Raw genomic sequence first — 26,800 nt, forward strand, 5'->3', positions numbered from 1 at the left:
TTTTCACGTATATTTGGCGGACAAGACGTTAGCTATTTTTGTTTGAGCATCTACTCCTGACAGCAGCATGAGCTGTGGAGCCCGTTACAGGTCATGGCCGTTTAACGGGGTGGCCCAGACCCTGCCCCCCATCCCCTGGCCTCTGCCGGAGCTACAGCCTCTCGGCTCCTCTTCACAGGGCTGGGGGCTTCAGGAAGGTGTTTCCTGACCTCACAAGGAGGCACTAAGACCTGTGCGGAACCTGTTACTTGGTGGATTTCGCATCTCCCGAGCTTCTCCTGGTTCTTTGGAAGTTGTCACTGTCCGTTGGTCCTCCTTTGTTTGCCTGGTGTCACAGACAGACATGTGGCTCAGCACAGATTCACGGGAAATGGTTCCCTTTTGTGAGCTCACATCCTGCTGTCACAGGCCTGGGAGCACCCCCCGCGTTTCCATTTCCTTCTCTTGATATGTAGACTATTCAAAAGGTGCCGCTGATGTCAGCGGTGGGTCCTGCTGGCTCACCCTCCACGTCCCATGTCAGCCTTGTGTTCATCTGCCCCCGGAGCTGCGGGTGGTCTGGGTCCTGGTTGGGTTTCATTCATTCAGGCTCGGTGCGCGAGGAGTGGGACGGTCGTGTTCTCATTGCTGACACAGAATGTGCCGTTCATGCCTCTGCTTTCTGTGCTTGTCCTAGATACTTCAAAGCTTTGGCCAGTAACATGTCCTTTGTGAGGCATAAGGAGGTGTATGCGGCAGCAGCCGAAGCGCTGGGCCTCGTGCTTCGCCGTCTGGCTGAGGGAGAAAGCGTGAGTGCCGGGCGCCTTGGAGTCAACATTCCTCCTCATCTGTGACCTGACACTGGTGTCCTCCATCCTGGAAGCTAGCCTGGGCATTGGGCATCAGTGACAGTTTACTCCTTCCTGCTCTATACAGCATTTCAGGTTTTTAAAATGGCGTGGTTTTTTAAAAATGCTCGGAAACTTGGCAAACATTTAGATGGGTAACTTAATTTTTAATTAATTTGACCCTCTGAACTTGGTCTCAGGAGTCCCATTTGGAGAAACTGCCATTAGAACCTGTTGTGGTTTGGGCGAAGTTCCAACTGGTGAAGTTTTGCGCTTGCAGCTTTTGACACAGTGTAGTGGACGCCCAGGAGGCGACCAGGGAGGGGGACCAGAGTGACCAGGAGGATGACCGGTGGGGAACCAGGATGGGGACTGGGGGGGGACCAGGAGGGGACCAGGAGGGGGACCAGAGTGACCAGGAGGATGACCGGGGGGAACCAGGAGGACCAGGAGGGGGACGAGGATGGGGACTTGGCGGGGGGGAACCAGGAGGGTGACCAGAGTGACCAGAAGGGGAGCTGGGAGAGAACTAGAGGGACCAGGAGGACAACCAGGGGGACAGGAGGGTGACCAGAATGACCAGCAGGGGGATCAGAGTGACCAGGAGGGGACCAGGAGGGCTACTGGGTTTCTGTGCTCTGCCCGCCTCCAGGCCTGTGAGCAGGACCTGCTGCATCTGCAAGCACAGCACACAATCTCCACAGATTGGCATTAAAGATGAAGAGAGCCACGTGGGCTTGGGATGGAAACGGCCCCCACGGGTGACAGGGACTGCCCAGGAGGCATGCCGGCCCTCGGCCCTTTGTCCCTGCTCCCAGGACCCTGGGCCCTCCTTCCTGGAACTGTCCTCTCCCCAGCCTCCTCTGCAGCTCTGCGTTTTATCCTCTTCTCTCTCTCTGCCCCCTTGCTGGTCACCTAACCTCCTGGTGTTAGGAACAGCTCCTCCCCCCGCCCCAAAAGAGACCGAAGAAGTGCAGTCACCTGAGCCCGAGCCTCTGTAGGTGTCCAAGCCCAGGGCCCTCCATCCGTGACTCTGAGCACTTAACTCCTCTCGGTTCTCAGCCTAATTTCCACCTTGTGTATCTAAAAAGAAACTTAATTTTTCAGATGCTGGAGGAGTCTGTATGTGAACTGGTGGTGACACAGCTGAAGCAACTTCAGAACAGGATGGAGGACAAATTTATTGTGTGCTTGAACAGAGCCACGAAGAACTTCCCTTCCCTGGCTGACAGGTGCGTGGTCCTGGGGGGTCAGCACTGCCCCCTGCCCCCGCTGACAGGTGGGGACTGTGTGGTCAGCACTGCCCTCGGTTCACTGGCCTTGCCTGCTGGCCAGGTTCATGAACACCGTCCTCTTCCTGCTGCCGAGGTTCCACGGGGTGATGAAGACGCTCTGTCTGGAGGTGGTGCTGTGTCGTGCGGAGCAGATCACTGACCTGTACTTGCACTTGAAGAGCAAGGATTTTGTTCAGATTATGAGACACAGGTGAGTGAGAAACAGCCTCATCCCCCAGTGCGGCTGCCCCCTCAGTTCAGGAGCACTTGTAGGTGGTCATGGAATGTGTCTTCGTTCACTTTGAATCTGTGAGGAAGAGATGGTGGGGCTGCCCCTGGCTCCTCTGACCTGGTACCAGCGAGGCCCCATCTTGAGTTGTCTGAGGCTCTTCTCAGATCCAAAGTATGCCTAGTTTTGAGTTCTATTTTGTCAAGTAAGTGGCTTCTGTTATTTTTTTGTTTATTTTCATTTTTTGGAGTTTTATTGAAGTATAGTCGATTTAAACAAGGTTGTGCTAATTTCTGCTGTACAGGGATTCATTTATACATGTACATACATCCATTGTCTTTCAAATTCCTTTCCCTCTTAGGTTATCACAGAACACTGGGTACAGTTCCCTGCTGTGCAGCAGGTCCCCAATGGCCAATGGTTCCATAGACCTCAGTGTGCAGATGCCAGTCCTAATCCCAAGTCCATTCCTCCCACTGCCCCCCCACCTGTCCCCTGTCCACTTTGGTAACCGTAAGTTTCTAAGTCCATGAGTCTGTCCCCATTCTGCAAATAAGTTCATTTGTATCCTTTTTAGATTTCACATATAAGTGATCTCATATGATATCCATCCAATGTTGTGGCAAATGGCACTATCTCATTCTTTTTTATTGCTGAGTAATATTCCATTGCATATATGTACCACATCATCTTTATTCGTTCCTCTGTTGATGGATGTTTAGGTTGCTATTTGTTAAATTTGTTTATTTTCAAAATTGCAATATGCTATTAAAGTAAACGTTAGGAGAGGATGCTCTTGATGACTTAACATGTTTTCATTTCTCTGTCTTACTGCATATTTGTTATGTCCTTGTTGCCTCGATTCCCTCCCCTTGGCACTTACTCGGATCCCTGTGGTAGGGCGTTCTCTGGGTGTGTCTTTTAAGGAGGGAGGTGGGTGTGTGTCCTGTCGGGACATGCTGGTGCCTGACCAGCTCTTGAAGTCATGTTAAAAATTATGAAATCCTTTCTTTTTAGCTTATTTTGTTTGACATTGTCAGGTTTTTAAGAATGAACTTTCTATTTTGGAATGATTTTATTTTCAGAAAAGTTAAACGATAGTACACAGAATTCCCACACACCCTTCACCCAACTTTCCCTCTGACATGACCCTGGTGAGTTTGCCAAAACTGAGAAATTTACCCTTAGTACATTTGTTTTGTTTTGTTTTGTTTTTTTCGAGGGCTGCACCTGTGGCATATGGAGGTTCCCAGGCTAGGGGTCTAATTGGAGCTGTAACGGCTGGCCTATGCCAGAGCCACAGCAACGTGGGATCTGAGCCGTGTCTGCAACCTATACCACAGCTCACAGCAACATCAGATCTTAACTCACTGAGCAAGGCCAGGGATCAAACCTGCAACCTCATGGTTCCTAGTCAGATTTGTTAACCACTGAGCCACTCTGGGAACTCTGTACATTTCTGTTAATAACACTATATTTGGAGTCATCAATCTCCTTCTTTTCCAGGGTCCAGTCCAAGGTACCACATTGTTAATTTGTTTTTAGTAATTCAGCCCACGATAATTATTATTTTTTATTTTTTTTGCTTTTTAGTGCTGTATTCACAGCTTATGGACGTTCCCAGGCTAGGGGTTGAATCAGAGCTGCAGCTGCCGGCCTACACCACAGCCGCAGCAACGTGGGATCCGAGCCATATCTGCAACTGACACCACAGCTTATGGTAACGCTGGATCCTTAACTCACTGAGCAAGGCTAGGGATTGAACCCACAACCTCATGGTTCCTAGTTGGATTCATTTCCACTGCCCCACGACGGGAACTCCGATAATTATTTTTAACAATGTTATATAAGTGTAGTATTGCCTATTATATTAAATTCTGAAATACAGAACAGTGCAAAGAAGAAAAAGTTATCTGTCATATCTGAAAGTATAATTAAACAGCTGTTAAATTTGTGTGTTTTTAAAAATTCCTCTTCTTTTTTTTTATCTTTTTAGGGCCACACCCGCAGCATATGGAAGTTCTCAGGGTGGGGTCAAATCAGAGCTATAGCCGCTGGCCTATGCCACAGCCACAGCAACGTGGGATCTAAGTTGAATCTGCAGCCTACACCACAGCTCACAGCTATGCCAGATCCTTAACCCACTAAGTGAGGCCAGGAATCGAACCTGCATCCTCATGGAGACTAGTTGGGTTTGTTAGCTGCGCACACCACGACAGGACTCCAAAAAAAGTCCCTCTTCTTACAGAGATGACGAGAGACAGAAAGTGTGTTTGGACATAATTTACAAGGTGATGGCGAAGTTGAAGCCCGTGGAGCTCCGTGAACTCCTGAGCCCCGTGGTGGAGTTCCTCTCCCACCCGTCCACCCGGTGCCGCGGGCAGATGTATGACATCCTAATGTGGGTCCACGACAATTACCGGTGAGTCTGCGTCGACCATTGATGCCACTTTCCACGGAACGTTTGGACGCCTTTAGAATCTGGAACAATAATGATGATACAGCATTTAAAAATATGATTGATAGTGAAGATATAACCTTATGTTTTTCCTTTTTTTAAAAATTAGAGCATAGTCGATTTACAGTGTTTTGTCAGTTTCTGTTGTATAGCAAAGTGACCCTGTCACACATATAGCCCTATATCCTTATTATAATTCACTTTACACACGTATGGGGAACATTCAGTATGAAGTTACTGGTTGAGTTAAGGATGTCATTTGTTTTCACAGCCACCCTTCTGCTCTGACCTGGTGACTCCTCCTGGGCAGGTGGTTGGGGTGAGACGCAGGGGCTGCTTGGAGCTGGCGGGCAGAGGCAGGTTTTCAGCATTGTTGGGGTTGAACAGACTCAGAGGGGGCCCTGATGTCTTGTCATTGTGTGTCTTCTCACAGAGACCCAGAGAGTCAAGCAGATGGTGATTCCCAGGAAGTGTTCAAGTTGGCGAAAGACGTGTTGATTCAGGGATTGACTGATGAGAACCCCGGGCTCCAGTACGTACCCCGCTGCACCCCAGCACCCGGGCCAGTCGGGCACACTGAGGTTCTTTCTTGGCCAGTGTGGGGCCTTTAGAGGCGTCAGAGGGCATTTGCAGATTAGCATTTTCTTTGCCTCTTGCTTTCATTTTTTTGTTTTTTTGTTTTGTTTTCTTTTAATCTGTTTTCCTTACAGTTGATTTACAGTGTTCTGTCAATTTCTGTTGTACAGCAAAGTGACCCAGTCGTACAGATGTATACATTCTTTTCCTCACCATAGCCTCCATCATGGTCTGTCACAAGTGAGTGGATGGAGTTCCCTGTGCTGTACGGCAGGGTCTCACTGCTTATCCGCTCCAAGTGCCAGTTTGCATCTGCTGCCTCTTGCCTTCACAGTGTGTAGCAGACACGTATTTTAGATCACATTAAGTCTAAAAACCCTGACCCCCGTTACTTTATTATGAAAGTGGCATGACTCACTCTCAACTGTGCCATGAGTGATGGTCTTTTCAGCTGGGAAATTGGACATGAAGCTGGGTTATTGTTTACTGTTTAACCCAGATACTTAGGTCCCACCATTCATTCAGTGTCGAATGAAAAGCTTGAAGCCTTGGGAACAGGAGGAGACTACACTGCAGTCACGCATGGAGATAAGACTCGGTTCTCATAAATTCGAGCTTTGTGAGTTACAGGGCATGTGTCCAGTGCTGATGAAACTTCATAGGAGGCTCAGACCTCATACAGTCTGTCAGCTCACCTGCAGCTGTGCTGCAGTTGTTAATTCACTGAGCTTTTAGAAATTGTATTTGGACTTCATAAATAATCGCAAATTGTAAAGCATAATCTGCTTTTTAACTAGATTAGTTTGAATATTTTATATTCATATTATGTTTTGAATACTTTATGGCACTGATTTTTGGAGTCAGTTTTCTTAACAAGGCAGTGAAGGACTGTATATCTTTTTTTTCCACATTTTCTCAGTTTGAAAACAGCTAGTGGTATATACTTATCATCGAAAACTTCCCATGTAGTAGAGATGAAAATAACATCTCCCAGTTTCTCCCCTCTTGTTAAACGTGCTAGCATTTCTCCCCTTGAAGGGATGCGTTGTTTGTAAGTCAGCTCGCTGTGTTGGTAATAGTTTTGCGTGTGGGTTCCCTGCCTTGAGCCCCTGGTGGAGGAAGAGGTGCCTTCCTGCTGGCCATATACACGGGCCTCCTCTTGCTCCCTCTCTGCCTTTCAGGTTAATTATTCGGAACTTCTGGAGCCATGAAACTAGGTTGCCTTCAAGGACCTTGGACCGCTTGCTGGCACTAAATTCCTTATATTCTCCCAAGATAGAAATGCACTTCTTAAGCTTAGCAACAGATTTTCTGCTCGAAATGACCAGCATGAGCCCTGATTTCCGGAACCCCATGTTTGAGCACCCTCTGTCAGAGTGTGAGTTCCAGGTGAGTTCTCGTTCCTGCGATTCTGAGCCTTCCCTGCCTGGTGGTCAACAGACACTGTCCACTAGTGTGAAATGGCTCCTGCCTTCCTTCCTCCCTCCCTCTTCTTTTTTTTAATGGCTGCACCTGAGGGTCCCAGGCTAGGGGCGGAAGCGGAGCTTCCTGTACCATAGCCACAGCCACACAGGATCAGAGCTGCAGCTGCCATATGCGCTGCAGTTTGCAGCAACACTGGATCCTTAATCCACTGAGCAAGGGCAGGGATCAAACCCGTGTCCTCATGGATACTGGTTGGGTTCCTAACCTGCTGAGTCACAGTGAGAACTCCGATTTCGTTTTGTCTTTAATTGAGGTATAAGTGACACCAGCGTTGTGTTAGTTTTAGGTATACAATGTAACAATTTAATACCTGTACAGGTTACAAAACCATCACCACAATAAATCCTTACTTCAGGTAGTTACAGATTTTTTCCCCTTGTGATGAGAATGTTCAAACTTTGCTCTTTTAGCAACTTTCAAGCAAACCAGCAGAGTGTCCTTGCCAGGGACCCCTTGCTATGCATCACCTCCCATATGTGTTGATCTAACGGGTGCAAGTCTGTACCTTTTCTCTCCCTCACCTGTTTCTCGCACCCTATCTGACTCTGGCAACGCCATTCTATTCTCTGTTTCTGTGGGCTTGGTTTTTTGTTCGTTGTTTTAAATTTTACATATGAATCACATCATACAGTATTTGTCTTTTTCTTTTGGACTTTTCTTTTTTTTTTTTTTAGGGCCTAAGAGAACCGGTGATCCAGTTTGTTCATGTTTTGAAAATCTTTTTTTTTAAATTTAATTTTATATTTATGTATGTATGTATGTATTTGCTTTTTAGGGCCACACCCATGGCCTATGGAGGTTCCCTGAATAGGAGTCAAGTTGGAGCTACAACTGTTGGCCTACGCCACAGCCACAGCAACACAGGATCCAAGCTGCATCTGCAACCTACACTACAGCTCACAGCAACACCAGATCCTTAACCCACTGAGCGAGGCCAGGGATCAAACCTGCATCCTCGTGGCTCCTAGTCGGATTCATTTCCACTGCGCCACAATGGGAACTCCTGAACTTATTTTTTATTGCTGAGTAGTAATCCATTGTGTATACAAACCACCTCTTCCTTACCCATTCATCTGCTGATGGATACTTAGGTGGCTTCCACATCCTGGTTACTGTGGAGAATGCTGCAGTGAATAGTGGGGTGCCACGTGTCTTTTCACATTAGTGTTTTCGTTCACTGGACAAATACCAGGAGTGTCGCTGGGTCATCTAGGAATTGGATTTTGAAGTTCCTGAGGAACCTCTGCTTGGTTTGCACCGTGGCTACACCGATTTGGATTTGCACCAGCAGTGCAGGGGCCCTTCTGCCACACCTTCCACTGCACTTAACTGGAGCGGCAGCTCACTGGGGCTTTGGTTTGCTTCTCCAATGGCTGGTGAGGCGGGTCACTTGTTTTACTGGAAACCCACTTGTGTTCTTTCTGGAGCACCTGCTTGCGTGTCCCCTGCTTTCCCCACCCGCCCACAACTCACTCTTGTCCTCCCAGCCCCCACGTAGCTCTTCTGCTCTCATGCGCCCCACCCGGGTTCCCAGCATCTCCTCGGAGAACCCTGCAGTCCAGAGTGTTGAGGAGTAGAAAAGGGGGTTTTCTCCCCCAGTGCTGATTAGGTTTTTAGTTGGCAGATAATTGTTGTTAAGACCCTGGAATTTGAAAAGGTGGTTCTTCAGCTCCTTCTCACGGAGCAACGTGAGTTATAGCACACACCTGCCCAGGGGCCCTTGATCCTGGAGGGGCCGTTGCTGCATCTGAATGTCTCTCCTCAGGAGTGTGCCATCCGCCCTGACTGGCGTTTCCGCAGCACCGTCCTCACGCCGCTGTTCGTGCACACGCAGGCCTCCCAGAGTGCAGTGCAGACCCGGACCCAGGCCGGGCCCCCCTCGGCTTGGGGGGTGATGGCCGGGCAGGTCCGGGCCACCCAGCAGCAGCATGACTTTACCCCTACGCAGAGCTCAGGTACGGTGCCCTGGGCCTGTCCATGGGATGGTGCTAGGAAAAGTGGCAGGAGCCTCGGGGGAGATATGTGGGTCAAAGGACAAGGGGGTGAAGGTCCTGGATCTAGAACTCCTGGAGGCAGAGGTGGAGGGTAGGCTGGTTCATGGGGACCAGCGTGCGGAGGGGAGAGCATGTGGTGGGGGAGCTTCAGGCCTGGATGGATGGTAGGGATGGCTGTGGGGCTTCAAGCCTGCTGCCCGAGCTGGCACCTGAAAGTCTTAGTGGAGCCCATCAAATGTGATATGTTTTTACCACAATAAGAGAAAAGTGAGAAAAGGATTGTTTCTAACTGAGAAGGACGGAAAGAGTTTCAGTACATGTATGTTCTTTTGTTTTTGTCCGGAAAAATCTGTTTAGTGCATCACATTTAAAGCCACTTATCTCACAAGCAAAGCAAAGCTAAATTCATTTACTATGTTTGTAGTTGATAAACTTCTTTCTCAAATGGTTCAGCTGTTTGCTTTGATCAGCAAAGTATAAATTGTAGCGTTAAATATCCAAATGATTCTATGTAAATACTTCAGTGTTCTTCCTTTGTGTAATTCGTTCATGTTCTGTTGGTTCTAGAAGTAGGACTAATTTGGACATTTACAGTGGACACTTTATGAGGCCAATGTTAGAAACACCAGGGCTTAGAGCCTCACAGGTGCAAAATGTCGTTTTTATGAGCAGGTGACGTGGTTCCTACTTTTCAAATGAGGGCCCGTGGCTTGGCCACCTGGGCTGCCCAGGTTGCCCACTGGGGTCCCAGTCAGTGCTGCTGGGCAGCCCTGCTCTCACGGCATGTTCTGTGGCTTTTCCCCTGGTGTGTCCCGTGTCTTGTGTCTCATCCAATGTCCTATGGTGTGTTCCCATGTCTTGGTGTGTCCTGTGTCTCATGGTATGTCATGGCTGCATGTCCCCTGTCTCATCCCATGTCCCATGGTGTGTTCCCATGTCTTGTGGCATGTTCTGTGTCTCATGGCATGTCCTGTGTCCGGCTGTGTGGAGTGACTAACCATTGCACCTGTTCGCAGGGGGAAGAGGCTCCTACCACTGGCTGACTGGGGGCAGCATTGACCTGCTGGGGGATGACATGGCCTCTGCTGAAGAGTCCTCGTCCTCGTCCTTGCTCTTTGCCCACAAGAGGCCTGAGAGGTCGCAGAGAGCCACCTTGATGTCGGTGGGACCTGACTTTGGGAAGAAGAGGCTGGGTCTTCCGGGCGATGAGGTGGACAGTGGAACGAAAGGTAATGAGGTCACCGCCATGCGTTGGAACACCTGCCTCCGAGTCCTGTCCCCTGGGTGGAGCACCCGGGAGCCTGGAGTTAGGTGTCCAGAAAGTGTTGTGACCCCCTCCCTGGAGATGTTCCAGAAATTTAGAGGTCATGAGAGGAGGCAGAACTGGGAGGCTGAGTCTCAGGAGGAGCGGAGGGGTCTCAGGGGCCATGAGCGGGTACAGGCTAGGCACCCCTGCTCCCGGCAGGAAGCACAGCCTGTCCTTCCCAGACCCCAGACCTGGCTTCTGCCTGCCCTCCAGCCAGACCTTTGTCCCCAGTGGCATTTTTATTGCCCCCCTTTCTCTCTGGGTCAGTGTCTGGGACATTGAGGACACATCCCCCTTCCCTTGTTCCCCTCCCCCACCCCGCCTCACTTGCGGCAAACCTGGGGCGCCACCGTGTCATGTGCTTAAGCGTGGGTCACATGGACTGTTTTCCTTCCTGTGCGGCCATTTCCCGGGGCATCAGTGACCGTCTCCTCTGGACCTTCTTTCTCCCCGTCCGTGCACAGGTTTCCTCTGAGCACATAGCTGTCCTCTCTCTGAACCCCCAGGCCTCCCCCTGGCCGTGACCTAAAGACCGCGCCATGTCTGCTGACCTGAGCTTGCTCCTTCTTTGGCCGGGTCGGGGGCACCTCCCGGGCACTTTGGGGCAGAGCTCAGCATGCAGCTTTGGGGCCAAGGTGAGGCTTTGAGGGAACGGGCCCCTGGGGTCGTAGCTCTGGACTTGGGGCTCTGATGTGGCTCTCATGTTTTCCAGCGTTGGGACTGGGTCTCTGCCCTGGGGATGCTCTTAGGATCTTCTCTCTTCAACCAGTTTTAGGAAACATCACAGAAGTGTCTTTTGGTGCAGGTCTGTTTTAGTCCACCTTCCTGGGCAAGAGGAAGGCCCTTTCCCATTGCTCACTCCTGTTTTCTGGCTCTGGGGTGTTTTCCTTGGTGATTTTGGATGATTTCCACATGTCCATCTCTCTTCAGGGAACCGTGGCTTGAGTCATGGATCCCTCTCCTGATTTCCTTCTGTTCATCCTCCTGTTTCCTCTTCTGGTGTCTCCTGGACCCCATCTTCTGGGCTCTGCTGTGACTGATGAAATCCTCTTTCAGGATCCAGGCGCCCTCGGTGCCTGACCGTCCCTCAGTCCTGACCCTTCTGTTATGATGTCTACTCTGATCTTTTTGAGAGATGGTTGCATTTCGAATTTATTTCCTAGATGGTCTGCTTTCGACGTTTACTCTTTCCCTGTTGTTTTGGTCTCTCTTTTCTTTTTTTTTCTTTTCAGGTCCACACCCACAGCATGTGGAGGTTCCCAGGCTCAGGGTCAAATCAGAGCTGCAGCTGCCAGCCTACACCACAGCCACAGCAATGCCAGATCCGAGCCTCATTTGCGACCTACACCCCAGTTCATGGCAACGCCAGATCCTTAACCCACTGAGCAAAGCCAGGGATCAAACCTGAGTCCTCAGAGATGCTAGTTGGGTTCATTAACACCAAGCCACAAGGGGAACTTCTGGTTTCTATTTTTCTCATGTGAAGCTTTCCTCTAATGCCTGGTGCCTGGTGATCGTCAGCTTTGTGCTGTGTTGCAGGCATTGAGGGCACTGGCAGGTGTCGGGTTGGAGCTGACTCACCTGCCCCGTGCTGGCTGCTCACCTAGAGGCATCATCTCTGCTCTCCTGCCTTCAGGCCCAGGGCTGGAGCCGGGGACCTGGGGCCATGTGGGAGTGGGGGGTTGCAGCCCTGCTGAAAGTCCTCTAGCCTTGCTGCCACCTCGAGTTCCCGAATCCCCTGTTGTCCCTTCTATGTGACTGCCCCACTCCCCACGTGGCCATGGGCTCCAAAGCCAGCCAGCCGTCTCCCGTGCTGGCCTTCGTGTTTCACGGGTTCACACTGCTCTAAAAACCAAATGAAGGAAAGGTGAAAAAGGGCAAAGAGCAAACAGTCGCACTTTTGTTTTCGGGATTGGGGAGGAGGCAGAGTCGGGCACAAGTAACAAACCTGCTTTCCGTCCTTCAGGTTCAGATAATCGGGCAGAAATACTGAGGTTACGCAGACGATTTCTAAAGGACCGAGAAAAGCTGAGTTTGATTTATGCCAGGAAAGGTGTTAATGAGCAAAAGAGAGAGAAGGTTTGTATCTGTTTCTCGCCTTCATTCTGTCGAGGGACGTGTGCTGAGAAGCAAGCTTCCCCGTTGGCCAAGAGCCGGGCCTGAAGCAGCGCCACACAGCCTCTGTGTGTGGCTGGGAGGCCCCAAGCCTGGTCCCGCCTCTCTGGACACGTGGGCTTTCTCTGTGTGGGGCAGACAAGACCACCCGTCCTTCCTAGGTTTGCGTCTGACTTCAGCCCCTCTCACCTCAAGGCCAGGGCCTTGACCCACCTCAGGACCAACATGCTGAGCTGCAGGGGGAGGCCGTGCTCGTAGAGACGAGGGGCGGCCGGCAGGGGAGCGGGAGTCCTGAGCCCTCTGCTGGGGCACAGGGGGGCTTGAGGTGGCAGCTGAACATTCCTCAGAATGTGGGGATCGTGGAAGAATTCGTTTAGCCACGGCTTCAATGTGAGACACAGGTCAGTAATGGTGACAGTGTTAGGGACCAGGTTGTGAATTAAAAAACCCGTCTTTGTTCCAGCTCAGTGTAAATCCTCAGCTTAGTCCACAGTGAGTTCAAAACTGAAGCACGAGACTTCAAATCTGAGCGTGAGCTGGTCGAACGGTTCCATTGTATCTTCTGTGGAAAGAGAAGGACCTTTCCACTCCATCATGGCTGTAACCACGACTCCTCAGGCCTCTCGCTGCCCACGCACCTCGGTGGCTTGGGGATGCCTGGCCTTGGGGGGCGGTCCTGTGCTCTCTCCGGCTGGTGGCGTTTGTGCTTGCGGAGCTGCGTTCCATGTGAACTGCACACAAAAAAGCTGGGGCCGCGTCATTGGAAATCACCAGGATTGAGCACATTGGGAACTGTTCAGAGGCCCTGGGGAGGGTGCCTGCAGTGGGAAAGCTGCAGAAACACTCCAGCAGAAGGCGCCGTGCATCCATGGCCCATGGGCAGGGCGGGCGGCCAGAGAAGCAGGTGTGAGTCCAGCAGCCTGAACAGAGCAGGGCCAGAGGGGCCGGCGGCCTCGCTGGGCACAGCCAGGGTTTGGCCTCAGACTAACAGAAAGGAAGTACAGCCTTCTCTTTTGCGGTTTTAAAAAGTTTTAAATCAAGTTCTCTGATTTCAGAGAAACTCAGGTTTTTGGTAACAGATTTTTAAATAATCTTATTGTTCATCTGCCTGGGATTTTTACTTTGGATTTCTCACCTGCCGGGCTGGTAGAGCACAGCAGCCACACCCTTTGGATAGAAACTGTCCCTGGTGCACTTTGCGTTGTGCGGCAGAGACGGTCCCGTAGCGGGGGCACTCGGCTTTCTCCACCGAGAGCCCTCAATTCCGCTCTGTGTTGCTCTTGATTGTAGGAGATCCAGAGTGAGCTGAGGCTGAAGCATGAGGCCCAAGTGGTCCTGTACAGGAGTTACCGCCACGGAGATCTTCCCGACGTCCAGATTCCCCACAGCAGCCTGATCGTCCCCTTGCAGGCCGTGGCCCAGGTCGGTGCTGGAATCCGTCTAGTGCTCCAGGGGCTGCCACTGGGAGGGCTCCCTGCGAGCACTGCTTTGTCCCTGAAGTGGGCGTGCTGAGGCCCTTGTCTCAAGTCTTGGCTGTGTTGCCTCGTGAGGCCCTGACACTGACATGAGGCCCTGTCCAGACACGCTGCTCTGTGCAGTGTCTCCATGTGCAGGTCACAGAGTGGAGCCACTCAACTCACAGAGTCCCTGGGTGAGGCCGGGTCGGGAGAGCACCAGTGGCTCAAGGGCCTCCGGCCCCATGAACTGCCGCTGGCTCAGGGCTGGCTGGGAACAGTACTTCGAATGTGGGGAAGAGTAATGTTTTCTAGCCAAATTTTGACAGAAATAGGATGTTTATCCCTTGCAAGTTCTTTGACTTTAATTGAAATGATTTTTAAAATCAGAGAGGATTATTTATTATTCTAGGTACAGAATATAATGTTTTATATTTCTAAAGATTGCAAATCTAATATTGATTATAACAATAGGCTATATCTGTGTAGCCCATTACTGCTTTATAATTTCTTTTTTCCCCCAGGGCCGGACTTGTGGCATATGGAGTTTCCCAGGCTAGGGGTCAAATTAGAGCTTCAGCTGCCGGCCTACACCACAGCCACAGCAACGCCAGATCCGAGCTTTGTCTGCGACCCACACCACAGCACACAGCAATGCCGGATCCTTAACCCACTGAGCAAGGCCAGGGATCAGGCCTACATCCTCAGGGATGCTGGTTGGGTTTGTTACTGCTGAGCCATGACAGGAGCTCCATTAAGCCAGGTTTTAAATCAGCATCTTTGGGTCCAAAATCCATGCCGCTGTGCCCTTTACAAGACTCGTGTCAAATCCAGCTCCTCCCCCGGGGGCGGCCGCTGCCACACTCTCCATGGAACCGAGAGGTGTCATTGGGTTTGCAGCAGTTGGTGCTCTCTGGGACGTCTGGTGCTGCGGGTGCCTTACAGGGCCTGTCTGCCCCCCCTCCCCAGAGAGACCCGATAGTCGCCAAGCAGCTCTTTGTCAGCCTGTTTTCCGGGATCCTGAAGGAGACGGACAAGTCCAAGGCCGCAGCTGAGAGACTCAGCATCGCTCAGCAGCTGCTCCAGGACCTCACACGCTTCCTTGGCACCACCTTCTCCTTCTTTCCGCCCTTTGTCTCCTGCATCCAGGTAAGGCTGCGTCCCACCGTCCGCCCGTCACAGGCCGGTATCTCCGCAGTTCTGCTCACTTCTCTGGGTGAAACAAGGTTTTCAGCAATGGATGTGCTCTGCTGAGGCCTCCTCTTCCCAGATGGTAGATGCCATTTATTTGTATTTAAAACTGAGATATGACAGAATAATCAGAAATGAAATGTGGCATCAGTCGTTCTGATCTTGAATAAGCCAGGCTCTTCCCCAAGTCCTGTCCCCCTTGCAGGTGTTGGCAGAGCCTGAGCTGCCTGTGCTCAGGGGTGGGGCCGCCGCCGCCCTGCATTCTGGGTGGGCAGACGTGGCAGGGCGCCAAGGCAGCCTCGTGCCAGGAAGCCGAGTGTTGCGATGCGCTGAGTGGTGTGGGGTCTGCTGGGCAGTAAGCTGGCTGCCTCCTGGGCGGAGTGGGCTGTGCATCATACAGATGATGAAACACAGTGGCCACAGTCCTACTTTGATGACCTCCAAACGTGCTCATTAGGAGATTACTTTCTCATGTAGGAAATGTTTCCTTTGCCATTTAAGACATGGATCCTTACAGAGGCCCTAATGGAAACTCTTTGGGCTTCATTTCAGTATTTTTGTAACTAGTTAACCTTCCTGGAGGGCTTCAATAATCATATTCTTTAAGCAGCTTTGATGTGCAAACTAAATAGGTAATAATTCTCCAATTAAGTACTGAGTATTCCTACTTTGTTCTTTTTTTTGGTCACACCCATGACATGTGGAAGTTCCCAGACCAGGGATCGAACCTGAGCCACAGCTATGACCTGAACCACTGCAGAGACAATGCCAGATCCTTAACCCGATGAGCCACTGGGAACTCCCCTACTTTGTTCTTTTTGGAGTAGCGTGAAACTGTTGGTGTGTTTTCTTTTTATGTATTAGTTCTATTTTTATTGGTTTATAACTTACAAATGAAACTTTTTCATTGGTTTGCTCTTGGTGATACCAAAGATTTTGCATCAGCCAGTATTTCAAAATAAGTTTCTCTCTATGTTGTATTCTGGTTTCTTTCTTTTTTTGTTTTTGTTTTTTTAGGGCTGCACCCTCGGCGTATGGAGGTTCCCAGGCTAGGGGTCTCATTGGAGCTGTAGCTGCCGGCCTACACCAGAGACACAGCAACACAGGATCTGAGCTGTGTCTTCGACCTACACCATAGCTCTTGGCAATTCGGGGTCCCTAACCTACTGATCGAGGCCAGGGATCGAACCCTCGTCCTCATGGATCGTAGTCAGGTTTGTTACTGCAGAGACCCGACAGGAACTCGTCTGTCTATTGTATTCTGAAATGGCTTTTTAAATCTGAATTTCTAGTTTTGTTCCTGTGTTTATTTAAATAAACAATCACGGGAAACACTGGGCAGGCAAGCTTGCTGTCAGGCCCTGAGCTTGGGAAACACTGCAAGAGTGCAAGGCAGGCTGCAGGTGCAGACTTGAGCAGGCCGATTTCTGCTTCGTGTCTGAAGCCTTGGCGTCTCCCCTCCCTCCAGGCCTCACTAAGCCTGCCGGGGGCGTGAGCCAGGCCGAGCGTCTCCAGGACGCTGCTGCCACCAGCACTTGGCACAGTTTGCTCTTGTCCGCGGCACCCTGCACCTGTCACACTGTCCTGACCATGCTGTCAGACACACTGGGAGGGCGTTGTGTGCAGACCTTTCAGAAGAAGAGAAAGTCTTCATCTGACACAGTGAACTCACATCCAAGCAGGGATAGTAGGCAGCTCAATTCTTTCTGTGTGGGAATTTAGAAGTGAAATCAGTTGGCCAGTTGGCTACATGTTTTTGCTTAGCAAACCCTTTTTTATAAAGTAAAAAGATACTGTTAACAGGATCAGACAGAATAGTCAATTTTCCTGAAAATGGAAGTTCCTGAAAATGAATTTGTCCTGAAGAGCTTGTTTCATTATAAGCACACACTCATAAGGTGCTGTCCCACTGATAGGTGTTTGTGCATTAAAACCATTTCATGAAGGACTTTTCTTGGGCAAAAGGAGTAAATCTTAAACCACACAAAGTCAGAGATAACACTGTGTACACGTGCCTGAAGCATAGGAGGCACTCAGTATTTGTAGGATGAGTGGCTTTTACCTAAAAATTAAAATACATTTATTTAAAACACCCCATTCCGGGTCTCACTCTCAACGTTAGCCTAGTGCTGTCTGGAAACATGACCCTCAGTTAAGACAGAGCTTTGCCGCGTCATTAATGGAAATAGAGTCTCATTGGATCTTCCTTCCTTCACCGCTCGTTCCTCTAAGGGAGCCAGAGGCTCCTGTTTACTCTGCAGACTCCATGTTCTGCCGAGACCCCTGAGGTAGAACCACGTGGGTTTGTGGTCACTTACTTGTCAGTCTTGGCGAGGGGCCTGGAGCGGGGCTCGGACACAGGCCTACTGTTCATACTGTTCTCTGAGATAGAACGCTCAGTGGAAAGTGAGGGTCGCAGTGATGATTCTGAAGTCTTTTGTTCAGTGTTATGAGCAAGTTTGCCCCTGGGTGGAGGGCGATGGAGAAGCCGCTGGATAACAGAGCTGAGGGCGCATGCTTTGTGGCGACTGGATGTGAAATCCTTGTATCTCAGATACTTTTCTCATCCACTCAGGCTCAATATTCTTGGGAACCTCGATTTGTCAGGATATGCACAATATCTATAAAAACCTTCATAGTCTGCTGGGGGTTTGATGGTTTAAGTTAATCCTGGATTGCCATTATAAAAATAAAAGGTCCTTTCCTCCTCTGAGCAAATTGCAGATAAGGAAAACATAACAGAATTACCTAGAAATGTTCGGTTTTATCACAATGAAGTCAGACTTTGTGTTTAGGAAAGCAAGTTACTCGTTGTGCAGATGGGGTCCAAGAAGCACGGACTAAAGTTCTACTATGTCTGCCTTTGCAGGAGGTCAGCTGCCGACACACCGACCTGCTGAGCCTCGACCCGGCCTGCGTCAGTGTGGGTGGCTTGGCCAGCCTGCAGCAGCCCGGGGCCATCCGCCTCCTAGAGGAGGCCCTGCTGCACCTGACGCCCCAGGAGCCTCCTGCCAAGAGGGCTCGGAGGAGACCCAGCCTCCCTCCAGATACTGTCCGATGGATGGAACTCGCCAAGTAAGCCTTGGGCCCTGGGCCGCTGGGCCCGCAGTGCCACAGCAAGTGGACAAGTTAATAGAAATGCAGTCCATGCATCAGGAATCCCTGTCACAACAGGGATGTCTTGCTCTAGGGGAGGGAACGTAAAAGGAAACCTGTTCATTTTTCTCGGTGTCCAGTTTTTTAGACTCTGTAGTACTCACCAGGTTTAATTTCATGTGGAGTGTGGTTGGTCATATCTGAAAGTTCCTAATATTTTCTGTGTTTATGCTGCATTGCTAACTAGAGGATGGTGTGTTATTTCAGTAGGACTCAATCTTTAGAAACGATCTAATATGATGACTGTTTATTTGGGAGAAACAACTTGTGTTTTCTATGATTCTTCTCTTACCTGAGGTTTTATCATAGGAAAGCCCGTGCTGATTCTGAGAAGATGTTGGATTAGGTTGCAGTTTAGCTTGCACTGCTGTTGTCTAGCACTGATGGTGAGATCTTCAGCTTCTAGGGAACAAGAGAGAAGAGGGAGGGTGGAGTTCTCACCTCGTCCCCGTCTCTGGTCTCTCTGACCCGAGCCCTGCAGGGGGAGCAGGGGCCATAAGAAAGTGTGCCCTGGGGCTCCGGCCACGTCAGGTCATCGCTTTGAGCATGTCCAGTGATGGGTCCAGCGGTGGGGCTGGTGTAGGGTGGCCATGACGCTGGTCTCTTCTATCCCTGGGAGATGAGTATAGCTGCATCTCCTCTTGGGCTCGTGGGCTCTGAGCTGTGTCCCCACCTCTGCCTGCCTCTGACTTGTCACCTCCTCCCCTCTGAGCTGGGCAGTAAGTCAGAGCTCTGAAAGAGAACCATAAACACAGGAGACTCTGCCCAGGGAAACACCAGACTCAGGAAAAGCAAGGAGGGAGGGGGTCCTTGGGTGACTGCGGGGTTAGGAAGAGAGGGCTTTTCTGTGGAGACTCAAAAGATGGAAAAAAGTCTCCAGAGGAGTGAGTACCTGAGACTGTCTCAAAGGGGAAGCTTGGCTGATGTCAGGCAGATGTTTTGTTAAGATCGGAGAGACGAATGCTCTAGCAGACGTTCAGGCTCTGAGAAAACCACTTGTCCGCAGCATTGAGGTGGCCATAGAACAGGGATAAAACGTGGCATCTTAGGACCAGGATGAGTCTGTACCTGTAGCTGGGGTCTTGACTGGGTTCCAAGTTTCAGGGCTAGACAAGGATTCCAGGAGGTTACCAGGTATGTGCAGTGTTTCTCTGATGGATCAACCTGGAAGGAGCTCCCTTAATGAGTCATCTATGCATATGATACTTTCAGATTCTACTTTAAATGCACATTGGAATAATTTCTGACTTCTGTATGGCTAAAGTCGTAAAACTTAATGGTAATTTCAGACTTTGTAAGATCTTATATTTTTACAAAACAAAAATAACATTTGTTTTTTAATATACTGACATTTTGATGTAATATCATTTCATTAGAATAGATTTAAATCTGTTGGCAATGAGATCCTGCTATATATATATATAGCACAGGGAACTGTATCTAGTCACTTGTGATAGAACGTGGTGGAGGATAAGGTGAGAAAAAGAATATTTATATGTGTGACTGGGTCACTTTGCTGTACAGTAGAAATTGACAGAACTAAGCCAATTTAATTGACAGAATTAAGCCAACTATAATGGGAAAAATAAAAATCATTTTTAAAAAATTGATTGGGACTCTCTTGGGTTTGTTTTATAGACTGTATAGGTCGATTGGAGAATATGACATCCTCCGAGGTATTTTTAGCAGCGAGATAGGAACAAAGCAGATCACTCAGGACGCATTATTAGCAGAAGCAAGAAGTGATTATTCTGAGGCTGCGAGGCTGTATAACGAGGTAAAATTGACCTCTAGCATGTCAGTTGCTTAAACATTTTTGTACTCTGATTCAAAAACTACTAACTTTAGAATTTAGAGCTTCGTAATGTTTCATTTTTATTCCCCATTTCACACAATAATTAATAGCAGAAAATGGTTTCCTAATAACCAAATGTGAACTAATTACTGTTGTACTCTTATTCTTTTTAAGAAAATTCATTGAATAAAATAAAGCATTTTTTTTTTTTACCGAGTACTATAAAATTGTAAGATGTTATTTCAGTATCTGATATTACTATATAACCTCCATTTGAGTAGTTTGTTTTCCTTAAGTTAGCAAAAAAAATTTATTAAAAGGTCAGTAAGAGTTGGTTTTGGGAAGATGACTTTTAGTTGTCTTGAGTGTTCTGTGTTCGAGGTGCCAGAGGCCGGTGAGCGGGTAGCAGGATGTACTTGAAATTGAGGTCTGCGGCCTGTGCGAGAGTGAGCAAGGTGGTAAAATTCTCTCCGTTTTTTAAAATGTCTCAATTTCTAATTTTCATTATAAGATCCTTTAAAGTAGTAAATAATCCGTGGTATTTACATCAAATTATGGGCATTTAAAGTCTTCGGTTTGGAGTTCCTTGTGACACAGTGGGTCAGGGATCCGGCGTTGTCGCTGCAGTGGCTCCGGTCGCTGCTGTGGTGTGGGTTCCATTCCTAGCACAGGAACATCCGTATGCTGCTGACATGGTCAAAAAATAAATTAAAAAAACCTTCAGTTTCTTAATTGGCTTCCTTGGCAAATTTCCCAGAGAAATGCCTCCCTCTTGGCCTTTATGTTGGTTTTTTCCTGTTAGATTCTCTCCAGTTCCTGTTCAATTTTCCCTCCTCTCCACCTGTGGTAAACGTGAAAAGAGTCGTTCTCAGTAGGGACCTTACACAACCTGCAATGCGGTGTTTTCATTTGCATCATTTCCAACTGAAATAACACAGGAACTTTCCTCTGCCAGGCTCTCAATAAACAAGAATGGGCAGACGGGGAGCCAGCAGAAGCCGAGAAGGACTTTTGGGAGCTGGCGTCCTTGGACTGTTACAACCAGCTTGCCGAGTGGGGCTCGCTGGCCTACTGTTCCACGGCCACGGTGGACGGCGCCAGCCCCCCAGACCTGACCAAGGTGTGGAGCGACCCTTTCTATCAGGTGCGTCGAGTCACTGCTGAGGCCACCGAGAGACACGTTCTGATGGTGAGGTGTTTTCTGCTTAGTGACATTGTTTAAAACTCCTCAGAAACAGGGCAGTGGTTGTGAGGCAGTGGGGTGTTTATATGACCCAACAGCTCCACAGTGTTGCTGAACCACTTACTGGTAGCTTTTAGCTTGTAGCCCTTTCAAAGCAAGTGGCTGCGGCAGCCCTGGTGGGACCCAGGGACCCGGGCGCCTCCCGTCAGGTCTGCGCTGGTCGCACTGCGGGGCCCCTTGTCTGCAGGACTTCTTCCTTATGTCTCATGGTTGCTAGATGAGCAGTGTTAGATGAACCTGTTTAAAAAATTGTAGTTTTAGGTTTGAAACATTTGAAACACTCTAAACCATGACCTGTAACGTGACGCCAAAGACACCATAGTATGAAATCATGAGGCGCCGTCGGCCCTCTGCATCACAGGCTGACTTGGGCTCTGCAGGAGGCCTGCCTGCCTTCCATCATGCGCAGCAAGCTGAAGCTGCTGCTCCAGGGCGCGGGCGACCAGACCCTGCTGAGCTTCGTGGACCAGGCTGTGACCTCAGAGCTGCACAAGGCCCTGCTGGAGCTGCACTATAGCCAGGAGCTGAGCCTGCTGTACCTCCTGCAGGATGATGTCGACAGAGCCCAGTACTACATTGAGAATTGCATTCAGGCATTTATGCAGGTAAGACAGGTACACCGATGTGAAACCTGCCATTCCTGTGACGTTTTGCTCAGGTCAGCAGACTTGTGGAGGAAAAGCCACAGCAGCAGTTTTCCACTAACTGCATGTCATGCCCTCTGGGTGCATTTGTCCTGGTGCCTCTTAGACCTTCTGTTTTATTTATTTATTTATTTATTTAGTCTTTTTGTCTTTTTAGGGCCGTACCCTGCAGCACATGGAGGTTCCCAGGCCAGGGGTTGAATTGGAGCTGTAGCCGCCGGCCTACAGCCACAGCAACAACAGATCCAAGCTGCGTCTGTGAACTACACCACATCTCATGGCAACGCCGGATCCTTAACCCACTGAGTGAGACCAGGGATCAAACCTGTAACCTCATGGTTCCTAGTTGGATTCATTAACCACTGAGCCACAACAGGAACTCCGACAGTCACTGTCTTCATCTTAGTTTTTAAATGTGTTTGAGGTTCATTAGTACACCAAAGACGAAGCTGAGCAAAGAAGAATTGGCTTCTCTAGTTGGCAGTTTTACCCTATAGGGTGTTGTGATTATTAAGAATCGATGGCAAATAGGGAGTTCCTGTTGTGGCTCAGTGGGTTAAGAACCTGACTAGTATCCATGAGGACAGAGGTTCAATCCCTGGCCTTGCTCAGTGGGTTAAGTATCCTGTGTTGCTGTGGCCGTGGTGTAGGCTGGCAGCTGCGGCTGCGATTCCACCCCTAGCCTGGGAACTTCAATATGCTGCAGGTGTGACTAAAAAAAAAAAAAAAAAAAAAAAAATTTGGTGACAAATAGAGTCAGTGGTGCCTGGTTGTGTTGCTGTTATTGAATGTGACTGAAAACCTAAATTAAAAACATTTAGACCATTTGTTAACTGCTCCTGTGACTTAATGGTTAACCACCCAGAGACATTTTGTTTAGTTGCTGTTTCATGTTGTTGAGAACTGTGTTAAGATCTAAAGCAGTCACTTGACTTGTGACCAGTGCCAAATCACTTTTTTCTAGAATTATTCCAGCATTGATGCCCTCTTGCACAGAAGTAGACTCACCAAATTGCAGTCTGTACAGACTTTCATAGAACTTCAGGAGTTTATCAACTTTATTAGCAAACAAGGTAATTTTAAGTTTATACCTACCATTTTTGTTCTCTTTACAATTATGGAAGAGTTTCAGCATTTGATCTTTTGGCTTTTTAGTGCTAGTACATTTCTTAATGTATGAGTTAGAAACTGCCTTGAGTTTAACCAACAAATAACATATTTCGAGATTGTTGAAATAAATGCTTATAACAGTCAAGCGCTGTTCTCGGCCTGAGGAAGCTCAGAGTGGTGGTTGGACACGTGGCACCTGCCAAGGCAGGTACAGGATCACATGAGGAGCCTGGGTGTCAGGACCTGCTGGGGCGGGCCTTGGGTGGGGTGTGCGGGGAGAGGGGCTCACGGAGTGCTGTCCTGAGCCTGAGGTGATGGGGGGCTGCTAGTGACGGTGCCTAGATCTCGGAGGCCTCCCCTGGAGTCAGAGGTGACATCCTAATTGTAAACCTGAATTTCAGTTTTTGTGCTAAATAATTAAAAATCAGGGAGTTCTCGTTGTGGCTTAGTGGTTAACGAATCCGACTAGGAACCATAAGGTTGCAGGTTTGATCCCTGGCCTTGCTCAGTGGTTTAACGATCCGGCATTGCTGTGAGCTGTGGTATAGGTCACAGACGCAGCTTGGATCCCACGTTGCTGTGGCTCTGGCATAGGCCAGTGGCTACAGCTCCGATTAGACCCCTAGCCTGGGAACCTCCATATGCCGAGGGAGCAGCCCAAGAAATGGCAAAAAGATTAAAAAAAAAAAATCATTATGAGAGACTTCAGAGTAATAATAAAAATTGGTATTCAGGAGTTCCCGTCATGGCTCAGTGGTTAATGAATCCAACTAGGAACCGTGAGATTGCAGGTTTGATCCCTGCCCTTGCTCAGTGGGTTAAGGATCCGGTGTTGCCGTGAGCTGTGGTGTAGGTTGCAGACGCGGCTTGGATCCCATGTTGCTGTGGCTCTGGCGTAGGCCGGTGGCTACAGCTCCAATTCGACCCCTAGCTTGGGAACCTCCATATGCCGCGGGAGCAGCCCAAGAAATGGCAAAAAGACCCAAAAAACCCAAAAACCAAAAAACAAAAAACCTTGGTATTTGGAAGTATCTACCTAATTGTTCTCTGTTTAAGTTTGGAGATTGCTTCTTTTTTTTTTAGGGCCGCACCTGTAGCATATGGAGGTTCCCAGGCTAGGAGTCTAATCAGAGCTACAGCTGCTGGCCTATGCCACGGCCACAGCAACGTCAGATCTGAAGCGTGTCTGCAACCTACACCACAGCTCACAGCAAGTCCAGGGATCGAACCTGCAACCTCATGGTTCCTAGTCAGATTCGTTTCCACTGCTCCATGACGGGAACTCCCCGAGATTACTTTTCAAGTACTTATTATAAATGACGTCACTCTGGGAGCTGTGTTACCAGTCTCTTTTCTCTATGTTACCTGTTCTTTGCAGTAGTCTTTTGAGAGGTAGGTTTTTTCCCCATTGTACAGAGCCTCCGAGAGATCCAGCACCTTGTCTAAGCTAATACAGAGAGCGTCCAGATTTTGAACTCAGGACTGTTGGATTTCAGCTTTGGTCTTAAGCACTGCTTTCCAACCAACAGAAAGAAAATCGAAGGCTTAAAACTTAGCAATGCGGAATTTAAGTCTCATGAGGATGTTCTGAATCTGTGGTGATGTGGCCTTGGGCAGAGCTCTGTCTCAGACACCACTTGGTGCACGTCCCCCGGGTACCCTGTGACGGTTGAGACCAGAGCTTCCAATAAGAAAATTGGCTGCAACTCTATGCAAACTTGTCAATTTTCAGTGCTGTCTAGGTTTTGGAATTGTGGGTGGAGGCTTGTGGGCCTGGGATGAATGTGAAGGTTGGGTATGTTTATTTCCTCATCTTTGCTCTGGGGCCTTAAGAAGTTGAGTTTTAATGTAAAAATGTATTAAATACGGTAATTTTGTGCTCCTGTTGTGAAAGATGAGACAAAATGTTTTAGTGTGGACCAGAAATTTGAATTAGTTTCTTTTGACTAATGGCAGCTGGGCTTTGGAAAGTAATGTGATCCTCGAGCTGTGGATAGTCATATGCTCTAATATTGCTTGTAGGTAATTTATCGTCCCAAGTTCCCCTTAAGAGACTCCTAAAAACCTGGACAAATAGATACCCAGATGCAAAAACAGACCCGATGACCATCTGGGATGACGTCATCACGAACCGGTAAGGTCTGACACTTTTGAGTGGAATGTGGATTCTTTGCTGAAGTTGCCACAAACTGTGGTTTAGAAAAATGTGGGGTTTGAACGTTTCAACGACGGGCCAGTTTCCACGAGTCTGTCCTGGCCTGTCTTTGCTGGCGGCGGCCCCGTGGTCATGCTCTGGAAGTGAGAGAGGGCAGGGCTACCTCTGCTCCTGTCTCGGGGCTGAGTGTTAGGGAGGGAGGTGGCAGTGAAGAAGGTACTGCTTAGGCATTTCTCATAATTCTGCTGTCATCACCTGGATTTTTGACATGGCACCTCCTGCTCCCAGCTCTGTCAACTCCTGGAGTTTTCACTTTACCAGATCTGAGAGGATTTTCCGTCTCTCATCCTTTCCTCACCTGTAACAGCCACAGGAAACCATATGTTTCAGAGAAGAGGTTGTGAGTTGTTTGGTGCAAATACAGGCAGTCGATGGAAGAACTGTGACCCTGTCTGCTGTTCTTGCCATCAGACTCTGTTTCCTTGTTTCCTCTGCTACTAAGCTTTTACAAATTTACTTTTTATACTCTTTACTTTTCATACCTTTTTTATTTTTTTATTTTGAGATAAGTTCTTACCTATGAAAAAGTTACAAGAAAATTGGAACTCTGGAGTTCCCATTGTGGCTCAGTGGAAACGAACCCGACTAATATCCATGAGAATGTGGGTTCGATCCCTGGCCTCGCTCAGTGGGGCGGGGATCCGGTGTTGTCATCAGCTGTGGTGCAGATTGCAGACACGGCTTAGATCCTGTGTTGCTGTGGCTGTGGTGTAGGCCGGCAGCTGCAGCTGTGATTCAAGCCCTAGCCTGGGGACTTTCATATGCCACAGATGTGGGCCTAAAAAGAAAAAAAAGAAGAGCTCTCCTGTGTACCTTTCATCCAGATTCATGGTTTTTAACTCTGTTTTCTTTTCCCTGGCTGCGCCCATGGCATGTGGAAGTTCCTGAGCCACAGATGGGATCTGAGACAGAGCTGTGACCCATGTGACAGCTGAAGCAACACCGGGTCACCCACTCCCAAGCCGGGGATCAAACCATTACCTTCACAGAGACGAGCCGGGTCATTAACCCTGAGCCACAACGGGAGCTCCAGCATTTTTCACATGTCCCACATTTTTCACATGTCCCACATTAGCATTTTTTTCTTTCTCTCTTTCCACATATGTGTATGTATTTTCTGAACCGTTTGAAGGTAAGTTGCACGCATATATTTCCTTACCTCGTTGTCAGCGTACCTTTTTCCTAAGACAAAGAGTATCTTCTTCGCACTGTGCTACAGTAATACCATCCCTGTTTTCATTTTAATCTGTAGCCTCAATTTCAGTTTTGTCGACTGTCCTGTTAATGTCCTTGAGAGCATTTTCTCTTCTCAAGACGGGATCCAGCGCAGGGCCCTGTGCACACTTGGCTGATGTCTTTAGTCCCTTTAACTTGGAGCAGTTCCCCACTGTCCTGCACGACCCTGACACTGGAGAGGGCTTTTCCTGAGTTTGGGTTGACTTTACCCCCTCATGATGACCGGGCACCGTGCCCCTAGCCAGAAGGCCTCCCAGGTGGAGTGTTCCTCCTGTGGTCCCCCTCTGGAAGCACAGGGTGTCTACCTTCTTTTCCCGTGATGGTCGTGCTGGCGGCCTCGTTAAAGTGGCATCTGGTCTTTCCAGAGTGAGGCCCGTCTTCCCTCTGCCACTGAAGAGCAGGGCGGGAGGTGCTTTGAGACACACCTGTCCCCTGCTTCTCCCGAGACTTACTCCTCATGCTCTGTGTCTGTGGACGACTTTGTAACCCAAA

The 26,800-nt window shown here is 49.0% G+C and overlaps 1 protein-coding gene across 4 annotated transcripts in view; it reads left to right on the plus strand.

The window, feature by feature from the left end:
* PRKDC (protein kinase, DNA-activated, catalytic polypeptide) overlaps positions 1-26,800 on the plus strand; it is a 162,772-nt gene that overhangs the window by 101,952 nt on the left and 34,020 nt on the right. For all 4 annotated transcript variants that reach the window (XM_021089419.1, XM_021089420.1, XM_021089422.1 and 1 more), the window contains 17 exons: positions 677-788; positions 1,935-2,059; positions 2,163-2,312; positions 4,579-4,752; positions 5,222-5,320; positions 6,546-6,753; positions 8,615-8,804; positions 9,860-10,072; positions 12,116-12,228; positions 13,555-13,686; positions 14,688-14,867; positions 17,779-17,984; positions 19,704-19,842; positions 20,816-21,004; positions 21,484-21,708; positions 22,712-22,820; positions 24,880-24,991. In XM_021089419.1, the coding sequence (XP_020945078.1) occupies positions 677-788; positions 1,935-2,059; positions 2,163-2,312; positions 4,579-4,752; positions 5,222-5,320; positions 6,546-6,753; positions 8,615-8,804; positions 9,860-10,072; positions 12,116-12,228; positions 13,555-13,686; positions 14,688-14,867; positions 17,779-17,984; positions 19,704-19,842; positions 20,816-21,004; positions 21,484-21,708; positions 22,712-22,820; positions 24,880-24,991 (2,676 nt within the window). The remainder of the gene's footprint in view (positions 1-676; positions 789-1,934; positions 2,060-2,162; positions 2,313-4,578; positions 4,753-5,221; positions 5,321-6,545; positions 6,754-8,614; positions 8,805-9,859; positions 10,073-12,115; positions 12,229-13,554; positions 13,687-14,687; positions 14,868-17,778; positions 17,985-19,703; positions 19,843-20,815; positions 21,005-21,483; positions 21,709-22,711; positions 22,821-24,879; positions 24,992-26,800) is intronic.

This window comes from Sus scrofa, chromosome 4 (genome assembly GCF_000003025.6).
Source record: "Sus scrofa isolate TJ Tabasco breed Duroc chromosome 4, Sscrofa11.1, whole genome shotgun sequence".
Classification (NCBI taxonomy): domain Eukaryota; kingdom Metazoa; phylum Chordata; class Mammalia; order Artiodactyla; family Suidae; genus Sus; species Sus scrofa.